Genomic DNA, 19465 nt, shown 5'->3' on the forward strand with positions numbered 1-19465 from the left:
TTACAATGGGGACGGTCAAAAAATGGTAGTGTGGATCGGGGGTCAGCCTTGCATGGTCTGTGAGCTGAGAATGGTTTTCAGATGTTCCAAAGGTGTAAAACGAGTGAATGAACAATCAGCCACAAGAAAGAATCTGCCACAAAAACCATAGATGACCCACAAAGACTAAAACAATTTCTCTCAGGCCCTTTGAAGGGGAAGTTCATTGATTTCCTGAAACGATGGGAAAATCCCAGCAGTCTCTGGTGAGAGAAGCCTTTGAGTCTAGGAAGGGAAACCAGAAGAGATCCAAGAGAAATGGGCACATGGAAGTAACTGGAGATATTGCTCAGGATGACTAGCCCGGCCCTCAAGGTGTAGTGCCCAAAAGTGCACAGGACAGTGAGGTATGTGTGATTTAGGAAAGAGGCCTGAGATGGCTAAAGTAAGAGCACAGGAAGGAATACTGGGCAAAGAATGTTCTGGAAAAGAGATCATATGTAGAGATAAGTACTGATTAGGGAACTCTTGTTCTTATCTGATCAGATAGAGATGGAATTTGAGCCCAGGGATTGGCAAAATGTCAGGTCAGGTGAAGTTTCTAGAATACAATTGAATAGCTCATAAGCATATAACAGTCTAAAGATTTCTCAAAAAGATTAGGAAGGTAAGGTTCTAGTAAATTCTAGGAAAGCTAACACTGGTTTGCCCTACTTTAAATAAAAGCAAGTACAAAAAAAAATCACACTAATAAGTAATTAAAGACCTAAAGGAGCAAACGACAAGAGGGGTCTGTTTAGTTTTGTTTCTCCAAAAAAGCCCCTAGAAGATTCCCTTACACAGGGAAGCTTTCCTACTAAAAAAGGAAATTTGCTCTATATAAATTCATCCTCCCACAGCTTTTAGGGGAAACATCCACTGTACAAAGTAGGGCACAGATAGAAAACATGGAGGGAAATGATTTTCTAAACTAAAAACCAGATTTTCTTTGGATTCATTAACTGAAGAACAAGCGTTCCTTTTAAAGCATATAGATTTTTTTCTCTGAAATACCTGGGAAATTAATGAGCCAGACAAGTAGAAGCCAGTCATGGGTCCTTCATAAATATAATGATTTAAATGATAAAACATTCATCCCAGAGGCAGGCAACCTAGAATTGAGGCTGGGCCCTGCCTCAGACTCATTGTGTGACCTGCGGCAAGCCGTTTGACCCATCTGGGCCTTAATTCCCTCTATGAAATGAGGGAGATTGGTCCCTTTCAGCTCTTACACTCTGTGATTATAGGTAAATATAGAAATAAGAGAGATACAACAATCTAGAAATAAGAAATTCTCTTCCCAAAGTAAGCCTTGGAGTCAGTAGAAAAAAGTAGCAATGAAAGATAAGAAAAAGAATAAAATTTTAACTGCTAGCCAGAGTAAATATATCTCATTTAAAAATTAATGAAAATGTAATTTACAGTTGATCAGAAAACATCAGAACATACATGTTGGTATTTCTTCACCAGCACACACACGGAGGAGGAATGGCTTTGACGTGACCACAATGCTGTATTGGCATGCAGAACATTTTATAAAACTGGACATAGAAAATCTCAAGACCACATACGGAATAAATTTCTATAAAGCTTAGCATTACAAAGAGGCTGAGAGGGGTTAACTGGTTGTTCTGGTTTAGGTGTTTGTTTCCCTGTAGGGGGGATCACTACTATCAAATGCCACACTTTAGCCTTCGGGTAGAGCCTCAGAAGCAAATCCATTTCTGCAAGAGCCCTCCTAGAGAACAATCACGGCGGTGAGGACGTTCATTTAAGGACTGGTCCTACCAAATGCAACCATCACCACCACCACCACAGGTTTTGTTGTTGTTGTTACTATTTTAAAATCCCAAACCAGGCCAGATGGGCCTGATTCAATCTGGCACTTTCTTAATGCCAGACAAATGTGTAGTGGAGCAAGAAGATGCTAGACATGCTTCTTTGCCAGAGATTGGACTGCTAACTGTAACTAACGGTCAGAAAGGTAACCTGTTGCAGAGAGGCGTGGCTCTGGCGATTCAGAGGACTTAAAAGGTGTGACACCTCTCTCTCTGTCTCTCCCCCTCCTTCTCTCATATGTTGCTCTTGGTGATTCCAAGACCATCCTTTGAGAACCAGTGGCCTAGATTTGGGCCTTTACCAAACAAAGGTATATATTTATTTCACACAGTCTTCATTAGGCAAATTTCTTTTTTGCTAAACTTATTAAAGTGCCTCCAACATGTGTTCAAAAACCACTCGCAACCATAGTCCTTTACAAACTGATTTCAAAGTGTTTTAAAATAGTTGACTTGCTTGTTTCAAGTCACGTGAAAGTCATCACACTGTCTGCTGACTTATGACAAAGGCACTGTTTTGTACCTCTTTCCTACTCGCTTGTCCTCTTAAATCCTTCCTATCTTGGTCACTTAGAGCTGAATACATGCAAAGGCATTAGGGACTGGGGCTCTGCTTTAGAAAAGGTCTCATTCTCACACCAAGCTGGAGTCATAGCACACCACAGAGACGAACGGCAGGAGGGGTAGTGGAGGCCTGTGCTTAGTAACTAGGCCTCCACGCAATTTAATAATCACCACTGATACTGGACGACTGACATCGATAAGAAGTGGACTCGGTAGAGTCACCTTGCACAAACAGGACACACTTCACAAACTTGTTAAATCTTTGTGTCTTTTACCTAAGTGGTAAGTAGTATTAATACCGTTTACACAAACATGTTAATGTACAATAGGAGTGCTTGATGTAGGCCTTCTCAGAGGCTTGTAAGTAGCTTTTTCTCAGAATCCCTTGGTAGGAAAATAGCACAGGGTTATCTAGATAATTGACCAGCAGCTACTAACTCCAATGATTCCAGGAGAAGACCAGAGGTTCTATACTCTGGAGTCAGCTGTCAGGGAGTCTGGTCTTTCCACGGTGAAAAAGAACTTGTACAACTAGGTGACGCCTAACATTCTGCAAGGACTTCATTCCTTTGGCTTAAGGCTGTTCCCCTGTTAAAATGCAAGCAACCCTCGAAAAAGGTAGCATGAAGCCTCCCAGTCTCAGAGTCAATGAATTCATCCCTTTCCTGAGAGCATGTTTTTCTTAGGAGGAGAACGAAGTAGGAGGCACTGAGGAGAATCGGTGCTGGGCCACAAGGACTACAAGGGAGAAGGGAGCAGAAAGAGCAAACAGAAGGCCACACGGGCAGACCTCAACTTCCTGTTGAAGTTCTCTGGCCCTCGTGCTCCTCCTGAACGGGGCGCTAACTTGCCAGCTGAAATGTTTGTGATAATACTGAAGATTCTTTAACGCATACAAAGGCTGCTGGCAACCAATGGAAAAACAGCAAGAAAACATTTGGCGCAAAACCTGCCCCCAAATCAGAACTACACTCAGAGGAAGAAAGAGCAACTCATACTACTTTACAGAGCGCAAATCACAGGGCCGTGGCAAGGGTAAGGCACTGGCGGGGGGCCTTGAGAGTGGGCGTCTCCCCAATCGCCTCACCCTAATCCTGGCCCTGGCAAATCATAGCAAAGGAAAAGCTCACCATTGTGCCACAGACTTGGCAAACACAGAGGGCGGAAGTAGTGAGCAACAGAGCACTGAGTGGTACCGAGTCTTTTTCCTGACTGGTTCGGAGGTGAGGAGGGGGTCGGGTGCCTGGGGAGATCTGCTCAGAGTGACAGGTACACAGAGATGACAACTGGATCTCTGTTGTCTTGATGACGTAGATGCCAGGCAGAATGCTTGTTGGGGGAACCCTGGAGATTTGCCCGTCTTTGTACATTCAAGGTCATTTTTTTCCAGATCAACCTTGTGGTCGTGAGGCTACTGTGAATGAACTGGCTGCCTGAGGCCTTGACTCCTTTGTGGCTGAGCTGCTGGTCTCCTCGGTGCAGTTCCTGGGTGTTAGGACTGAAAGACAAGCTGGAGCCAGGAGGGAGAGAGAGGCCCAGGCAGGCCAATAGTACAGGCAATGGGGAGGATCCACAAGCAAAGCCAGCCTTTGTATTAAGACCAACATGCTCTCCGGCACTCACATCTGAACCACAAATACATAGCCACCAAATGCAAAGCACGTAGGTACACATTAACTGCCTCTGGGGGGTCTCCCCCCACCCTTGACTGGACCAAAGCTCTTCTAACAGGGCCACCTGCCACTGAGGGCTGGAGCTGGAGGAAAACAAGGGGATAGGAAGAGCCTGAAGCAGAGGCTGACCACCTGAACCCCCTTTCATTTCCCCCCGACTCACTGTGTGTGCCATCCTTAGAGGTCCCTCTCTTTCTTTCCGTGTGCCGTGTGTCACAGCAGCCTCAGCAACCTCCCTGAGACTTTCCTGAAAGGGGTCCCCCTCCCAATCCAGCCTCCTGGGCAGCACACATTGTCCTCAGGGGAGAGAGATTATGATAATAGGGACAGGAGAGCGGTTAAGTATTCAAAAAGATGCTTGGTGCTGTGCTAATCAATGACTGTTTTTAGTTACTATTATTATTTAACAATCAGGTTGTTTGCGTAGGACTAGGTCTACTCCCTGCCAAGCCTGGAGGGACAGAACGACTACTCCCAGTCCAAAGTGTTTCCTCTGACTGTAAAGTCTCTGCCCCAAATCTCTTGTGCTAGTTGGGCTTCTGGGGGTCATAGTGACGAGGAAATGTTCTAAACATTACAGGCATACAGAGTCGTATAGAGGAGAGCAGGGATTCAGGTCACTGAAACAACCTCAAGCAGTCTAAGCATTCAGTTTAGAATCTTTTGGGGGGAACCTCCAGAGGTAGCAAGATGAGGGGAGAGGCCAAACCCATGAGAAGGAACAAACAAGACACTTCAAATAAATCATCAGCAAAAGTAGCAAGCCCTATACAGTTTCATATGCTCAAACTTTAGAATTCAGTGATTGATTCATAACGGTTCTGTGGAGCAGACCCAGGGAACTTTTTCTCCTGATAGGCAGAAGCAAGGGCACTCCACTCCTTCATTTTCCTACAGAGGAGAATGCCTCTGTCTTTTGGAATTCTGAGTTAAGTCAGGTGTGGTAGTTATGTATAAACCAAGGCCAAGACTGAAGTCAGGGTCTCAATATGGAGCCTTGGCTTCCTGGAACTACCTATGTAGATCAGGCTGGCTTCAAACTCACAGAAGTCTGCCTGTCTCCATCTCCCAGGTGCGGTGGTTCAAAGTGTATATCCCGCATTCCCGTCTGACTCATGAAACTTGGCTTAGAAGATCTTCATGTTAAATGGTTTAAGCGCTTTCAGAGTTCCCCTAACTGTTGATTATTTAAGTGGCTTCTTTCTAGACCCGAGAGGGAAGTGCTAGCTGGAAGAGAGCTGGCGAGCTTGAGCTCTTTCCATTTGTCTAGAATTAGACCAATCGGAACTAGAGCCACCCAAGCAAGGACCTCAGCCTAGGACTTCTACGCCAGAGACCCGAGTCCTCTCAGTACTCGGGGTAGTTTTGCAGCCACTTTGCCTTGCTGGAGTGTGGGCAGTAGAGCTAACAGTTTGCTTCTCATTGGTGAGGAGTGTGACCTATCAAAATGGAGATATGCTTGTCCCTGGACTCCTTACTGCTTCCTCCGGGAGACTGAGCAAGGAATCTTTTAGGGCAGGGAGTGCGGGCGATGAGTCAAAGCCCATTTTTGTTTGTTTGTTTTTGCAAAGCACACTACAAGTTCAGTTCCTTTGGGCCCTTTGGGGGCAGAAGACAAAGAACTTCCCAACACTGGCCAGCAGGTTCTCTGTTCAGTGCTTTGCTCAGCTTGTCCTCAGCTCTCGGAGAGCAGGTGCTCTTGCAATACTTACAAAGTCGAGTTGACAAGAACAGCCTGTGCCTGTTGCCTTTGGAAGGGAAGGGGTAATTGTGATTGTTTTGGAACTCTTTCAGTATCCTCTTTATCCTAGCTGCTCCCCCCGCCCCCCTGCCGCGGCAAGCTGAAAGTTGGCCAAACAGCAGTACCTAAATGGCAAAACGTAGCCTTCTTGAATTATGGGCTGTCTTTTTGATTTCACGTAGATCTTTTTCAGTCTACAGGTTCTTGATCTTTGAAACAGAGTCAGATTTCCTTGACACAAAACCCAAAGAACCACTAAAAGCACACTCTGAATCCAACGGTGTGGGGCAAGGTACATTTCCGTTCTACTTCTGGAGCCTCGGATGATGCCAGTCCTTCGCCTAATTACTTCCTGTAATGAATGTTACATGCGAGTGAAATGAGAGTTCTTGGAGTCTACAGCATGAGCTTGGCACAGATCCTGGCTACCCACATTGACAGACACTCGAAAGACCTCAAGGCGTGCATGCGAGTTACCTTGGCTAGATGCAAGCGAACAAATGTCCCGTTCGTTTGCAGAGCTTGGCTCAGCCAAAGCCACCCAGTCCCATCTTTTCTAGCTAATGGGGGAGGGGGGAAATCCTAGAAGTTTATTGAAACTCATCACCCTGATCTCCGCATAGACAATCAAACTGAAAAAGGCATGGAGTTTTAGACAGTCACACTCATGTTTGCACCACAGAAGCCATCCAATCAACCCCATGCTGAAATTAGTGCACGCCTCCTGCAGAGTTCTCTCTGGGGTTGAGGAGGCCTCGGTGTCTGTCTGGGTCTTCACATAGGGCCATCAAAGCCACCCCAGGAGAGGAGATAATCAGCAGTGGGATTGGTGCCTCTGTCCCCAGCCCTGGTTTGGAAGGTCCCCGATCTATTCTCCCACCGTGCCTTTCAGCAACAGGAGCCAATGGACAAAACAGCCAGGACATTGAAAAAGGTGGCATACGGGCTCTCAAATCTGAGGATCTCTTCTTAATGGACAACGCTGGGAGAATCTAAGAAGAACACCGATGTTCCGCCACGGTAAGCATGGAAACGCAGATGGCCTGAAGCCTATCAGAGTGCCTGGGGAACGCAGGTGTGTTGTGTTGGCCTCTCTGCTGTCCAGAGTGTGAGTTAATGTCAAAGACAGAATGTTTTGTCATTCCTGTGGTTGGTCCCTTTCTGAAGCCCTCTATCTTTCCCCTGCTCTCCTCAGACCTAGTGAATAAGAAGCAGGGCTTAGGTACTGGGGCTTTCAGTGGGTTCATAGTCTTTTGAGAACTGCGCAATGATTCTTCGAGCCAGAGGGTTCGTGGTCTTGAGCAGCTCAGCCGCTGAGGGGCGGGTCCTAGGAGTTGCCTTACTTCCCTTCTTCTGGAGCAGGGCCTTGAAATCATCATTTCTGCCAGCGTCTAGGCAGGCACTGCCACTTGCCCCTGTGGCAGCAGCAGACTCAGTGGTGGGAGAATCAGCTGTGTTCTTCACTGGTGAGTGGGAGCTGGGTCTGCTGCCTGGGAAGCCCTCCCCAGGCTCTTTCCAGCCCAGGAGCTTTCTTTTGGACCTAAACGAAGGAAAGACTGGTCTGAGCGAAGTCAGGGAATTCAGGGAGCAGACAGCTAGCAAAGCTCTGAAGAACTGACAACCAGGGATGTGCTCAAGATCATGCATATGACAGCCCCGTGCTCCCAAGCCCCTTGGGGGCCCCTCTGTTCCCCACATGCTTTTCAATGGCCACAACTAGAGTCACTTGCCCTATGCTACAGGTTCAGTCCTTCTCAGATATGAGATCAAGAACAAACGTAAAGGGTCAAGACCAGGAGCTCAGTGACTGAATCAAGACAGCTAGGGATGTGGAACTGATTTGAGCTGCTGCTCCAGATCCAGTAACTGGGCTCGTGGATCCAGGTACCTCATTACAAGCCCCTGCCTCATGTCCCAATGCCCACCTCTGTTCCCCCTCTGCCTGAGTCCCTGCTCTCATATGTTGTCCGGTGCTCTGTATCACCTAGTGACAGAATTCTGTGGTACAAGAAGTTCCATGAAGGGTTAAATGTCTCTCTCTGCAGATAGAGCTGTGAGGCAGCAGATGGAGACACAATAGGCCAAGCAGTTGCTAGGAGACGAGGGGCCTCTCTCAGCACCTGGTCCTCCCCTCCTCCCCCGCTTCAACCAAAGATATCAGTGAATTTGAGATGTGAGGCCCCAGACTGTGCTCACATACGTAGGTAGGTACTGAACTGAATCTCCAGTTGCAATTCCAGCGGCTGCTCAGAGGCAGCAGTTTTTCTTTAAGCAGAAAATGGGAAAGCAATTGCAATTATAATGAAGGAAAAGGATCCTGACCTGTGTATCACAGTAAATAAATCTTCAGTCGTGCGCGAAGCCACAAACACGTCATCGTCCTCCTCCGAGATCCATTCGGATGTCTTATCACTGATTAAACTTTTCTCTTCGGCACTTGGTTCCACAGTCTTCCCTAGGTATAAGAACCAAAAGGCATGACTTTGGCCATGAGAGTTAGGACAGGGCACATGCTTTCTTGCCATTCCCCTCAATGTTCAAAGCAACTCTAGCTAGACAGCAGGACAGAGCCTTTTGATATCTCCATTTTGCTAGGAGGAACATGAAGTTCAGAAGGTTAATGATTTACCCTCAGGCCTTTCAATGCTCCCATGGTGAAGACTGGCCCAAATCCCTGTTCTCATGCTTGCTTTTCGTTAATATAGGTCATCTGAACATGCTCGTTTTCTTATTTATTAAAAAAAAAAACAGTGCTGGGGATGGAACACACTAGATAAGCTCTTTTGGCACTGAGTTATATCCCCAGCCCCCTTGTTATAAATACATAATTAAAAACTCAAGATACTGAGAGAAGGGTAAAGCAATTATCCTCGCCCAGTGGGGGATGAGACTTGCTTGAATCGGAGGGAGCCTGTGGAGTTGGAGGAAGCATATTTGGAAATAACCTGTGGCTTTGACATGCTCACTTGCTTTCGTCACAGTGATTAACTTATGCTGAAAGTCTAAACTAGTTTAAAGAAGGTCATGAGATTTTAATGTTTAACATTAAGGGTTCAAAAATGATGCGAGACAGAGTTGAGCCTTGAGGACATTAATAAAAAATAAGAAAGTCATAAAAAAGACAACAAATCTATGACTCCACTCGGCATCCAGAACAGTCAGAGCCATAAACCTGTGGTTAGCAGGTAGGGAGGAAAGGGGGAGGGAAGGAGGAGGAAAGAGGGGATGAAGTGGAGGAAATGGGGAGTTGTTTCAAGGGTATAGACTTTCATTTTCCCAAGATAAAAGACATTCTAGAGATGGGTCTCTCAACATGAATGTTCTTAAACACTAATGAACTGCATGGCTCAAGATGGCTAAAATTAAGCCCAGGATGGCGGCACATATCTACAATTTTAACATTCGGGGGTGAAGTGCTGAGACAGGAGAATTGTGACTTTCAGGCCAACCTAGGTAACACAGTGAAATTCTGTCTCAAAAAAGGAGTTGGTAGCCGGGCGGTGGTGGTGCACGCCTTTAATACCAGCACTTGAGAGGCAGAGGCAGGCGGATCTCTGTGAGTTCGAGACCAGCCTCGTCTACAAGAGCTAGTTCCAAGACAGGCTCCAAAAACCATAGAGAAACCCTGTCTCGAAAAAACAAAAACAAAAACAAAAAAAAAAAGGAGTTGGTGCCAGGAAGGTAGTTCGGTTGGTAAAGCACCTTCCATACAAGCATGGAGTTCGGATCTCTGGTACTCACACTCTTGTGTATGCCTATAACCCTAATAATCCAGATCTTGGGGGACGGAGACAGGTGGATGCCCAGGGCTTGCTGGCCAGCCAGTCTAGCCAATAAAAAGCTCTGATTCCTGTAGAGACTCTGTCTCAAAAGACAGGGTAAAGGTTGAGAGCCAAAGACACTCAACACAACCTGTGCCCCACCCACCGCCGGCCACATAGGCAAGTGGTTAAAATATAAGTGTCATGTGTATCTTACAATTAAAACAAAAAGCCACAGAAACAACACCAACCAAAGTGAAGAATCATTAACTAGCCTATTCTTATGGGTTCAGGAAGAGTTAGAATCAAACCTTCCAAGGAAGACTGTGTCCTTTCTAGTGGAAAACACTGGAAAAGTGTGCAGGCCATCATTTCAGAGTCCCACGAGCCTTCCAGAACTCTTGGACGAGGACTTCCGGAATACTGAGTCCCGAGTGTTAGTCTAAATTAGTCTGACTAATGAAAACTATTGTCGGCTGAGTGGGAATCCCAGGGCAAGGGCTGCATGCCTGACTGGCCAGATGCGGTCGGGAAGTCCCAGTGTGCTAAGGCTTTGTTTGATTTGTTATCGTGGTGCCTGTGCCAAGGGTAGATTGTCCAGACTTAGCCTTGGGGATCTGTCCTGGGTCAGTCCTGATCTCCTGTACAGTAAGGCCAACTGGCAGTTCCTTTACAGAGTTAACTCACGCCCTCTAGATGTGCTCCCTACAGCTTTGGTCATGCTGGGGCAATTGCTCTGTCTTTCCAGAGTTAACTCCAACTTCACCCTCATCCCTCCTGCAACTGAAGGGCAAAGCCAAGACAGTTTACTAACCTGGAGAGACGGCCTCCTTTTCACCGTCAACAGGAAGAGCGGAAGTCATCCTTTTACCAGGTGCCTTCGGGTCCTCCTCAGCGGAGGGACACTTGGTATCTTCCTCTAAGGTGATGATGGGGCTGAAAGGCAGCCTTGGCTCGGCCATACAGGCATCCATTTGAGCTACAGGGGGGGTGAGAGGCAGGTAGAGCACACTGGGCTTTTTTGGTACAGGAGGTGGAATCTTGCTCATCTTTTTCTCAGCTTCTTCCTGGCTCTGGAGGCTGATTCTTTCTGGTAGGGCTCTCACTTTGGGGACCCCATCTTCTACACTGGCCTGGGGAGGTTGCTGTGTTCCTGAGAAGAAAGCACCAGAGGAACTGGCAAGAGGTGTGAAGACAAGGGTGGAGGGTGCTGTAGACTCCCCAGGGCTCCTGCCACTGGGGAAGCTAGGTGACTTTGGTTTCCGCAACACTGTGTAGCTGTCTTGGGGGAGCTGCTTCACGTGTGGAACGGAGCTCCTGGGTGTCATAGCCATAGTAGGAGAAGTTAGCTGATACTCCCCAGGGAGCGAGGGTGGCCTGTGACCCAAGCTTGGAGGCCTTCGGGCCAGTGGTGGTTTCTCAGCTATGGGAGGTTTCACTTTTCTCTCTGGCAAGGTGAAGACTTCTTCTGCTCCAGGTTTCTCGGTGTAATCTGGGCTCTCAATGTCATCTTCTGGCTCAGACTTGCTGACTGACCTCAGGCGAACAGAACGGAGGTCAGACTGAGTAACCATGGGCATGATTGGCTGGTTTGGACTAGTTTTCTGTGCCAGTTTGGCTCCAAAATTGGTATCAGAGTGATGGCGGCTCACCTTGGTCTTGCTGCGGATGGAGATACTCATCCCCGACAGATCCAGGGTGGTTGAAGAGCTCAATGGTAGGTCAAATGATAACCGTGACTTGCAGATTTTTTCCATTGGTGACATCGGGGACAGTGATGACTTCCTTTCTGGTACCACCGGACGTACTCGGACACTGGTGCTTGGAGGCGGTAAGTGGCCCAGGGTCAAGGACATGGAGACAGTGGGTGTGGGTGTCTCTGACTGGCTCGAGTAGCCACTGGAAGGGGACATCAGTCCAGTGGGCCTTCCAGGAGAGGCTACTTCCCTGGCTTCCACCTCAATGGAGAGCTGGGAGGGTGTTGTTGCTCTGGAGGTGGAAGGGGAGGCCAGAGACTCCGAGCTTCCCCGAACTTGAGTGCATTCAATGACTGTGGTGCCAGTGGCTGTGCTGGAGCTGGACAAGGATTGGTAGGTGTCACCAGACTTCCAGTCAGTAAGATACCAGTGGTGAGAGAACTGTGAACCTTCTGGATCTTTGAGAGTTGGCCAAGATGGATGACCTTGAGGATCTGGGTGAGATGAATGGTGCCCTTGGTGTTCCAAGGAGAGGCAAAGGCTCCTGGGCCTCTGGTCCTTGGGCAGTGCCAATTCACCTTCTGGTGGGAGGACTGGCTCATCTTTGACTAGTGAGACGCTTCTCATGGGTGGAGAGGGCTTCTTTGTGGCCTTCTTGAGTGAAATACTTTTGGATCTTTGCCTCCTGTGCTGCACCTCTTGCTCAGTGCTGAGGGCTGCAATGTTGTCAGTACTGTTACTTCCTTCAGAGTTTGCACTGGCATAAGGCAGGATGCAGGCCTCACCAGCCTTCTGCTCTTCACCATAGTCCACTGAGGTGACACCTGAGTCCGTGGGCACAGAAAGTGACCGCTCCCGGAATCTGTTAGTTCCACCTGGGCCTGTTTCCAGTCTTGAGGTACCACGGGCCAGGAGGCCAATCTTGGGAGGTCTTTCTGGTATTTGCCTTCGTTGAGTGGGGTGCTCAGAGTAGCTGGGTAGCCCAGTGCATCCTGCTGGGTTATCACGGGTGACAAAGAGGGTAGCCGCCTCTTTAGGAACCAGAGGTGGGAGTGTGTTCAGAGAGACCCAAGAATTCCCAGAGGAAGGATTTTTTCCATTTTCACTGACTTGATTGCCCTGGCTGCTGGCACTTGGAGTCATGTACGTGAAAGCATCTCCCTTCCAGGAGGTGGAGAACGTTGACTCTGTTGGTCCATTGCAAGAACTGGGGACACTGTACAGCATTGCCATGCTCTCCGTGCCAGGAGGGTCTGGGCCACCACGTGCCTGGTGAGGGTCTGCAGGCTCACTCGATGAGTGCCTCAGTCCCGGCGAGGTGAGACTTGGAAACCGAGCTTCCTGCCCAATAGCAACTCTTCCCTGAACAACTTGTGGAGCCGAGTGGCCAGGCCTGATGTCTGAGGCCAGGCTGCCTACCGGGCTGGTGCTGTGCCCTGGAGATAGAAAACACATGTTACTGCTATAGCAAGGGATCCCCCGTCAGCTGTTTATAACCAGAACACCAGCTTTGTGCCAAGCAGCATTGCCAACAGCTTTGTCAGAATTCCTTGGTTCTTCCTTTTCACAGATGAGGATACTGGGGGAAGTTGGGATCTTGCCCATCGCCACACAGTGAGTCACGGGGTACCCTTGGATTGGCCAGATGGCTGCCAAAGACTTCCCAGCTTTGACGACTTTTTTCCAGAGTACACGTATCACGTGTGGCTACCTCGGGTTTCCCCCATACTTTCTTTCTCCCTGGGTTCACAGAACCAGCAGATCTCAGGGGTCGTCAGGCCTGAGGTGAGAGCAGAAATTTCTAAACTGACTAAAGCCCACAGCAGCATGTGGCTCACAGCCCCAGCTATGAATCTGGACTTTGCCTGAATGCTATATTTCTGGCATCTGCCACCTTTTGCCTTTGAACATAAAAGACTTAGAGTAATTCACAGATGTGATACCATTCAGATGTTCCAATCTCCAGAAGTGTTCTCACATCCACAGCTATTCTAACATTACTGTTACTGCTACCTTACTGACATGGTAATTCATAATAGCCAGAATTTGTTGAATATTGACTATATCCCAGGCACATGGCAGGCAGTCTACACAGATATCTTTAGTTACTACAGTGACTGTATTGGGTCAATACAAGATTACAATTCGGGGGATGATTCCCCACTTCTATTTGCATAAATTTGGCATATATGGTAACATTACTTTTTTTTGAGATAAGACCTCATTATGTAGTCTTTGGCTGGGCTAGAATTCATGGAGACCAAGCTGGCCTTAAACTGGAGATAATCTTCCTGCTTCTGCTACTGAGTGCTGGGTTTAAAGGTGTGTACTTCATATCTAATTTACAGTACATTTGTAATGGAAAACAAGGATGTGGTGGATTTATTAGCCCGAGATCCCTGCCCTCCAGACTCAATCGCTGGTTTTTCCAAGGGCCCCTGGTTGACATTAATCACACATTGGCTTTCTCAGGATAGTCAAAGCCCCTCTACCCAGAATTATTTCAGGTCCCCACTGCCACAATGGCACTTGCATGACAGGAGTAGTGGGAGATGGGGAAAGGGTTTGAGGGAATCAACTGTATTGGGGTCACCTGGGTCTCGCTGAGAAATGTTAGAGAATCCAATAATGGTCCGCCTCCGCCTCAGGGTGGACTTGGGGTTCACGGCTGTCTCTGTGTTAAACAACGAGTGTCGCAAACTTGCATGTCTATCAAACTGCTGCCCTGTAGCCAAAATAAAGACACTTGGGTGCATCCTGGTTTCTGTTTAAAGCACAGTGAAAACTGGCCTGAGGTAGAGAGAAAGGATGACGGCAGTAGCGATGAGCATGAACAGCAGCATCCAGGAAGGTGGTACTTCTTCCCGCATCCCTCCCTCTCCCCCCAGGTTGGTGCTGGGCACACACTCTTGGTTTTACAGGCCACACCCAGCTCATTTGCACTTCTTAGGTGCACTGGGCAGTATTTTTCAGCCCCACACTGAAATAAACTGGGTAGCTTTTGAAACTCCACAATCTGAACTCCAGAACATTCAACTTTCTGGGAGGAGGGCCTAGGTAGAAGCATTGCCTAGGAGTCCTTGGGTGGTTTTTCAGATGCATAGCCAGGGGTGAGCATCACTGCTTGTGGAGAGATGGGCCGGGGCTAGCATTATTTGATTATGATTATAGGGTTTCTCCTGTGGTGCTGGGGACAGAATCTGGAGCCTTTTATATTCAAGGCAAGTACTCGACCACTGAGATGCACCCTGTACTCCTGGGTGTGTTTTTTTGTGAGTGAAGGACTCATTTGGTTATCCAGGCTGGACTTGCCCTCATCACCCTGCTTCTGCCTCCAGAGTGCTGCGATTACAGATTTGTGCCATAATGCCCAGACTGACTTCACAGGGACCAAGTGAAAATGGCATCTCTAAGAAGCGCTCCTACTGATCCCATTGTTTAGGAAGCAGTTGGATAGTCTGACCTACAGCTACCTGGCCACATTACCAAAACTGGCAGTTGGTGTTGACTGGACCCTGTCTAATTCCCAGCGGTCAGCTTTTAGTTCTGGGAATCTGTAGGGGGCAAAGTCAGGATGAGGAGATCCATGGGGCTAAACAGGCAGTTCCCCCGCCCTGTCTCTAGCTTAGTGGCTGGTTAAGCAGGACCCGTCCCCCACCAGTCACAGCACTCACTGCAGCCCCATCCCAGCAAATGGTTCCACAGGACAGAGTCAAGAGCAGCCCGAAAGTGAGACAGCCATTTAGACAGAGCACATCAGTGTTGCTTTGCGAATCTCCCAGCACAGTTTTTCCTCCCTTGGCAAATGAGCTCTACTTCCTGCCTCTCTTCCTCAAGATGACTCTAGGGGCGGTGGATCAAGCCAGATCCGGGGAGCATGGTCACGCGAGACAGAGCTACCCTCACTGCTCTCACCGACCTTTTCCACCACAGCAGGGCCCATGCTAGTCAAGGCCTCCTCCAGTCCCTTCAGATTACTGGTGTCTTGCTTCCATCAGGGCCCTGCAGGGGTTCCTGATAGGACTGGCCCTGTTCCTTTCCTTCCACTGGAGTGGGAAGTAGAAATGCCACACGACCCCAACCCGGAGACTGTGATTGTGCTGTCAACTTGACAGAACCTAGAATCACCCAGGAGATGTGCTTCTGGGCATTAACTGATATGAGGAGAACCAGCTTTAATTGTGGATGGCACCATTCCTCGGGCAGGGGAATCCTGGACCCTAGAGACGGAGAAAGGGAACTGAGCAGCAGCAAGTAGCCACTGTATTCTGCTTCTTGTCTGCGGAGACAATGAGACTCGCTGCTTCCAAGTTCCTGCTGCCTTTGACAAGCTGTACCTTGAACTGTGAACCGGTCTATACTCTTACTCCCTGCCCCCTTAAGTCGCTTCTGTCAGGGTTCCTAATTGCAGCAATGGAGAACGAAAAAAAGAGAGATGCAAGTATCCCCCCCCACCACTACTCTCAAGGTCATCCTGGGCCTCCTGTGGCTCTTTCTTTTTTCCCCCGTGTGCCCTTTCTGTGCCCTTCCCTTGTTACACTACCGTTAAAGCACATGTGCTCGGATTCTCATCTCCTTCTGGCTGTTATTTGTATAGTCCAAACCCAGAACTTTGGGTTTCTAACATTATCTTTACCTGAAACAAACAAAATTCTCAAACTTTGTTTTCATTTAAACTCAAAAGAAAACCCACGTTCAGAAAACTTTTGGCACATTCTGCAAAGAAACTTTTTGTTCGCTATTCCATGGTATCAGTTACAGTGACTGCAGATAGGGAATGAGGGAAGAGGAGCCATTGCCCCCTCTTCAGCTGGCTCTCGAAGTCCCCTCCACTCCCGGGGGAGTCATGACCTTGTCAGCAGCAGATAGAGTGGCCCTCCCTCCCCAGTACCCAGAGCATTCGGAGAGGATGGGCCTTTGGCATGAGGGAAACAAACAGGCGGTGCTAAGCAACTCTACCAGAGATGTTGATGGGCACAAGGTCGGACTGCGTGGAGCAGGGTTGAAGCCAGCGCTTCTCCTTTAGGATGGGTAGAGGGAAGGGGCCATTCCAGACAGTTTGCTTGTCGGCTGTAGGCAGGCTCAGGCAGGCCTCGGGGGCCCTCACACCCTGGGTCGTGGTCTCATCCTCGCTCAGCTGCCGTTTTGCAGGCTGTTGGGAGAGAGGGTGTGATGGAAAGGTGCGCTTCTGACTGGAGGAGCTGATGCCCATAGGATGACTGCTTAGGCAGAGCGGTTGGAGGCGTCCTCTTGAAGATGGGAAAGCACTGTACAGGGTGCCTGGCTAGGCACCTGCTGTGCGGGGCCCTTCCCATGGGGACCTCGCAGTAGCCCTGCTTGTGAGCAGTGATGAACAGTTGCTTCCAGGGGATCACATAAGAAGTTCAAGATGCCCTGCCGGTGGGTGCACGCTGGCTCTCCCAGGTTGGGGAAGAGACAACTCACCATCAATACAAACTCCAGACGCTTGGTAGACTGGGGCCTTTGGCTGGCAGTAGGCTCAGGGGCCTCATCAGAAGAGCGGAAGGTCTGCCCCAGAAGTCTGGCCTCCGAATACTGTTCCTCATATTCTTCTGAAAAATAGCATAGTGGAGACACACTCTAGGGAGCCAGGTGCCAGGCTGGGGGAGAACAATGAGCCAGGCTCCTGCACTAAGCTGCCCAGCCTGACTCATATTGCTTCTTTGAGCTATTTCCTGGCCACTGGGTTCAGAAATGGAAAAGTGCTTGGTTCCCAGGACCATGAGGGCAGAAGAGGAAAGGAAGTCAGTAAATCCAAGCCGTGCTGCTTTGGGGCCCATGCCCTCTATAGTGGTCCCCACCTTAAGCACTCAGCCCGGAGAGCCAAGACTCGGGATGTAGACACCCTTTGCTAACGGTTCCATTTTCTGAGGCGCTGCAGCTCTTCGGGTGTTCTGCAGTGCTACCAAGGAACAATGTGCACGAAGCAAGAAGAGACCCACACTGAGAAGTCCAGTCTGGAACTCTGTCTTGGATCGCAAGAACTTTACGGTTTCTTGGTTTTCTGTGAGACAAAATCTTGCATGTAGCCCAGGCAGGCCTCAGAACTCAAGATCCTCCTGCCTCAGTCTCTTGAGTGCTGGAATTACAGGCTTGTGCCACCATACCTGGATGCAAGAACTCATACTTGATGGCTTTTAGGTCTGGTTCCACTGTGGATGGGATCAGGTCTAGGCAGGCGAAAAGTAAGGGAACCGAAGGTGGTGGCAGAGAAGACAGCGAAGTTCACGAGCCAACGAGAGGAGGTAAGTATGTGTAAGATGGAGTAGGGTTGGCCAAAGCGATGGCTTAGATGAAATGGCGAGGAAAGCAAGAGCTCAACAGACTCTTGACTCTGGTCCTGGGGCTTGTTGCTCTCACGGCTCATTCTTTGCACCAGTGTTCCTAGTCTATGCCCCTCTTCAGGAGCCCTCTCAGGTGCCTTTTCAGTCTCAGGGCAGACACCTGAAGACCACTCCTTCCTTTGGACTGTGGCTACTGGGCATGTGAGAAAAACCCATCTCTGTCAGGAGGTGGAATGCGCTCTCCCTGAGCTCCTGCTCACTAGTCCTACTGGATTCTGGATTCTGCCTGTGGTCAGAACAGTGCAGTCACCCCCCTCCACCCTGCACTCTACCTCTTCCTTGCTGGACACAGGGCTCATGGTTAGCACTCAGCATCTCGCTTCTCTAAGGTCACCACTGCCCTTTGCAGAGATTAGGAGTTTTAGCTGCACCCCACTTGGGAGGCCCATCAGGGATTTTCTAGTCTGCACCCGACTTAGGAAAATTTTTTTTGCTGGTATGGAGAAATAAGAACTGAGAAGACCTTTTGTCCATTTAGTATTCATTAGACACCTCTGGGGGGGGGTCCAGCTCTGTGTCCAGTGTGCCTGAAAAACTCAAGAGTAGTAAGAGAAACTCAAAAGTAGGGAGAGATGGCCTTTTTTAGTGGTGCTGGACATACAGTCTCGGGCCTTGCACATGCTACCACAGAGCTACACCTCCAGCTTGGGGACGTGATTTCTACGGAGAACCTCATTGCGATTGGGAGGTTATTACAGGTAAAGAGTGTGTGGAGTCCGGATTAGGAGACCCTATAGATGACCCTTTGTTTTCTAGTGCCAGAATTCCAAGGCATGGGAGATATGACGACAGGAGTGCTGGAGGGAATATGTGTCTCCTTTGAGGGAGTCTTCTATTCCCCTCTCTGTGACTTGCCTGGCCTCAGCCTGTATGCTTTCCACTTAGGGACTACTGAATCAAAAAGGGAGGGAGCGAGCAACAGCCCCAGAAACAGAGTCTTAGCATCATCAGTCTGGAAGGTGAAAAGAGAGATGCTTTGGAACTGTTTTCTTTCTTTCTCGCTGTTCCCGGTTTCTTCTTTGCCCCCCTCCTGCTGCGCAGCCGCCTCTGGGCAGCCCCCCTCCCTCGCAGTACCTTGCAACAGGCTCTGGAGATTGAGCTGCGCCTCGCGAAGCAGTTCCTCTACACTCGGGGGCCTGCCCGAGGAGAGGAACACGTTCACTGGCTGTCGCCATGACGACCTCGAGTGGGCAGTCGCTGTCACATTTTCCCGACCCGAGTTAGCTGCAGCTAGGGAAGGAGAGAGTGAGTGAGAGCGCAGCCGCGGGAGCCAGTGGGCTCGCTCAGTTCCCGAAGGCCCGCCCCTGCTGGGGGCGCTCTTTGGCGGCGCTTAAAAGGCGAGGGCTCGCTGTCCGCAAGATTATTCCTCGACAGATCCTGCCGCAGTCCGTTCCCTCCCGCTCTGCCTGCTTCAGACCGCACCACCGCTGCCAGCGTCTCACTTGTGCCCTGCGCCTGCTGCCTCCAGGACCCGCGCAGCCGCCCGCCTTCTCCGACCCCTGCAGCAAGGTAAGGCGTCCCGGGCCCGAGTCCCCCGGGTGGGTGTGGCTCGGGCTCGCTTGGCCCCGTCGCCTTCTGGCCGCACTTCGGTAGCTTCCCGCGCCCACCTCCTCATTTCTGCTTCCTCCCGCAGACCCTGTAACTCCCTGCCCCCAACTGCGGGACACTCAAAGCCCCAAGAACTAGTGACGATGTCAGAGGCGGCGGGAAATCTCAATAGCCTCCGCTTGGCGAATGAGGCCCTGCAAGAGGAGTTAAATGCCCTTCGAGGAGAGAATGCCCATCTGGGCCTGCAGCTCGGGAGAGCC

General features: G+C 49.5%; 1 protein-coding gene across 1 annotated transcript in view; it reads right to left on the reverse strand.

Annotated features, from left to right (window-relative positions):
• Nucleotides 1-6904: 6904 nt before the first annotated feature.
• Nucleotides 6905-19465, reverse strand: part of LOC121442839 (NHS-like protein 2) — a 250749-nt gene continuing 238188 nt past the window's right edge. The window contains exons 2-8 of the mRNA XM_041644497.1: nt 18732-18887; nt 16738-16865; nt 16252-16444; nt 13886-14017; nt 10410-12728; nt 8157-8289; nt 6905-7374 (exon numbers count right to left, since the gene is read on the reverse strand). Coding sequence (XP_041500431.1) covers nt 7053-7374; nt 8157-8289; nt 10410-12728; nt 13886-14017; nt 16252-16444; nt 16738-16865; nt 18732-18887 — 3383 coding nt within the window. The 3' untranslated portion in view covers nt 6905-7052. The remainder of the gene's footprint in view (nt 7375-8156; nt 8290-10409; nt 12729-13885; nt 14018-16251; nt 16445-16737; nt 16866-18731; nt 18888-19465) is intronic.

The sequence above is a fragment of the Microtus oregoni genome, unplaced genomic scaffold (genome assembly GCF_018167655.1).
Source record: "Microtus oregoni isolate MIOR12 unplaced genomic scaffold, Mior012 000097F_ref0000449, whole genome shotgun sequence".
In the NCBI taxonomy this organism is placed as follows: domain Eukaryota; kingdom Metazoa; phylum Chordata; class Mammalia; order Rodentia; family Cricetidae; genus Microtus; species Microtus oregoni.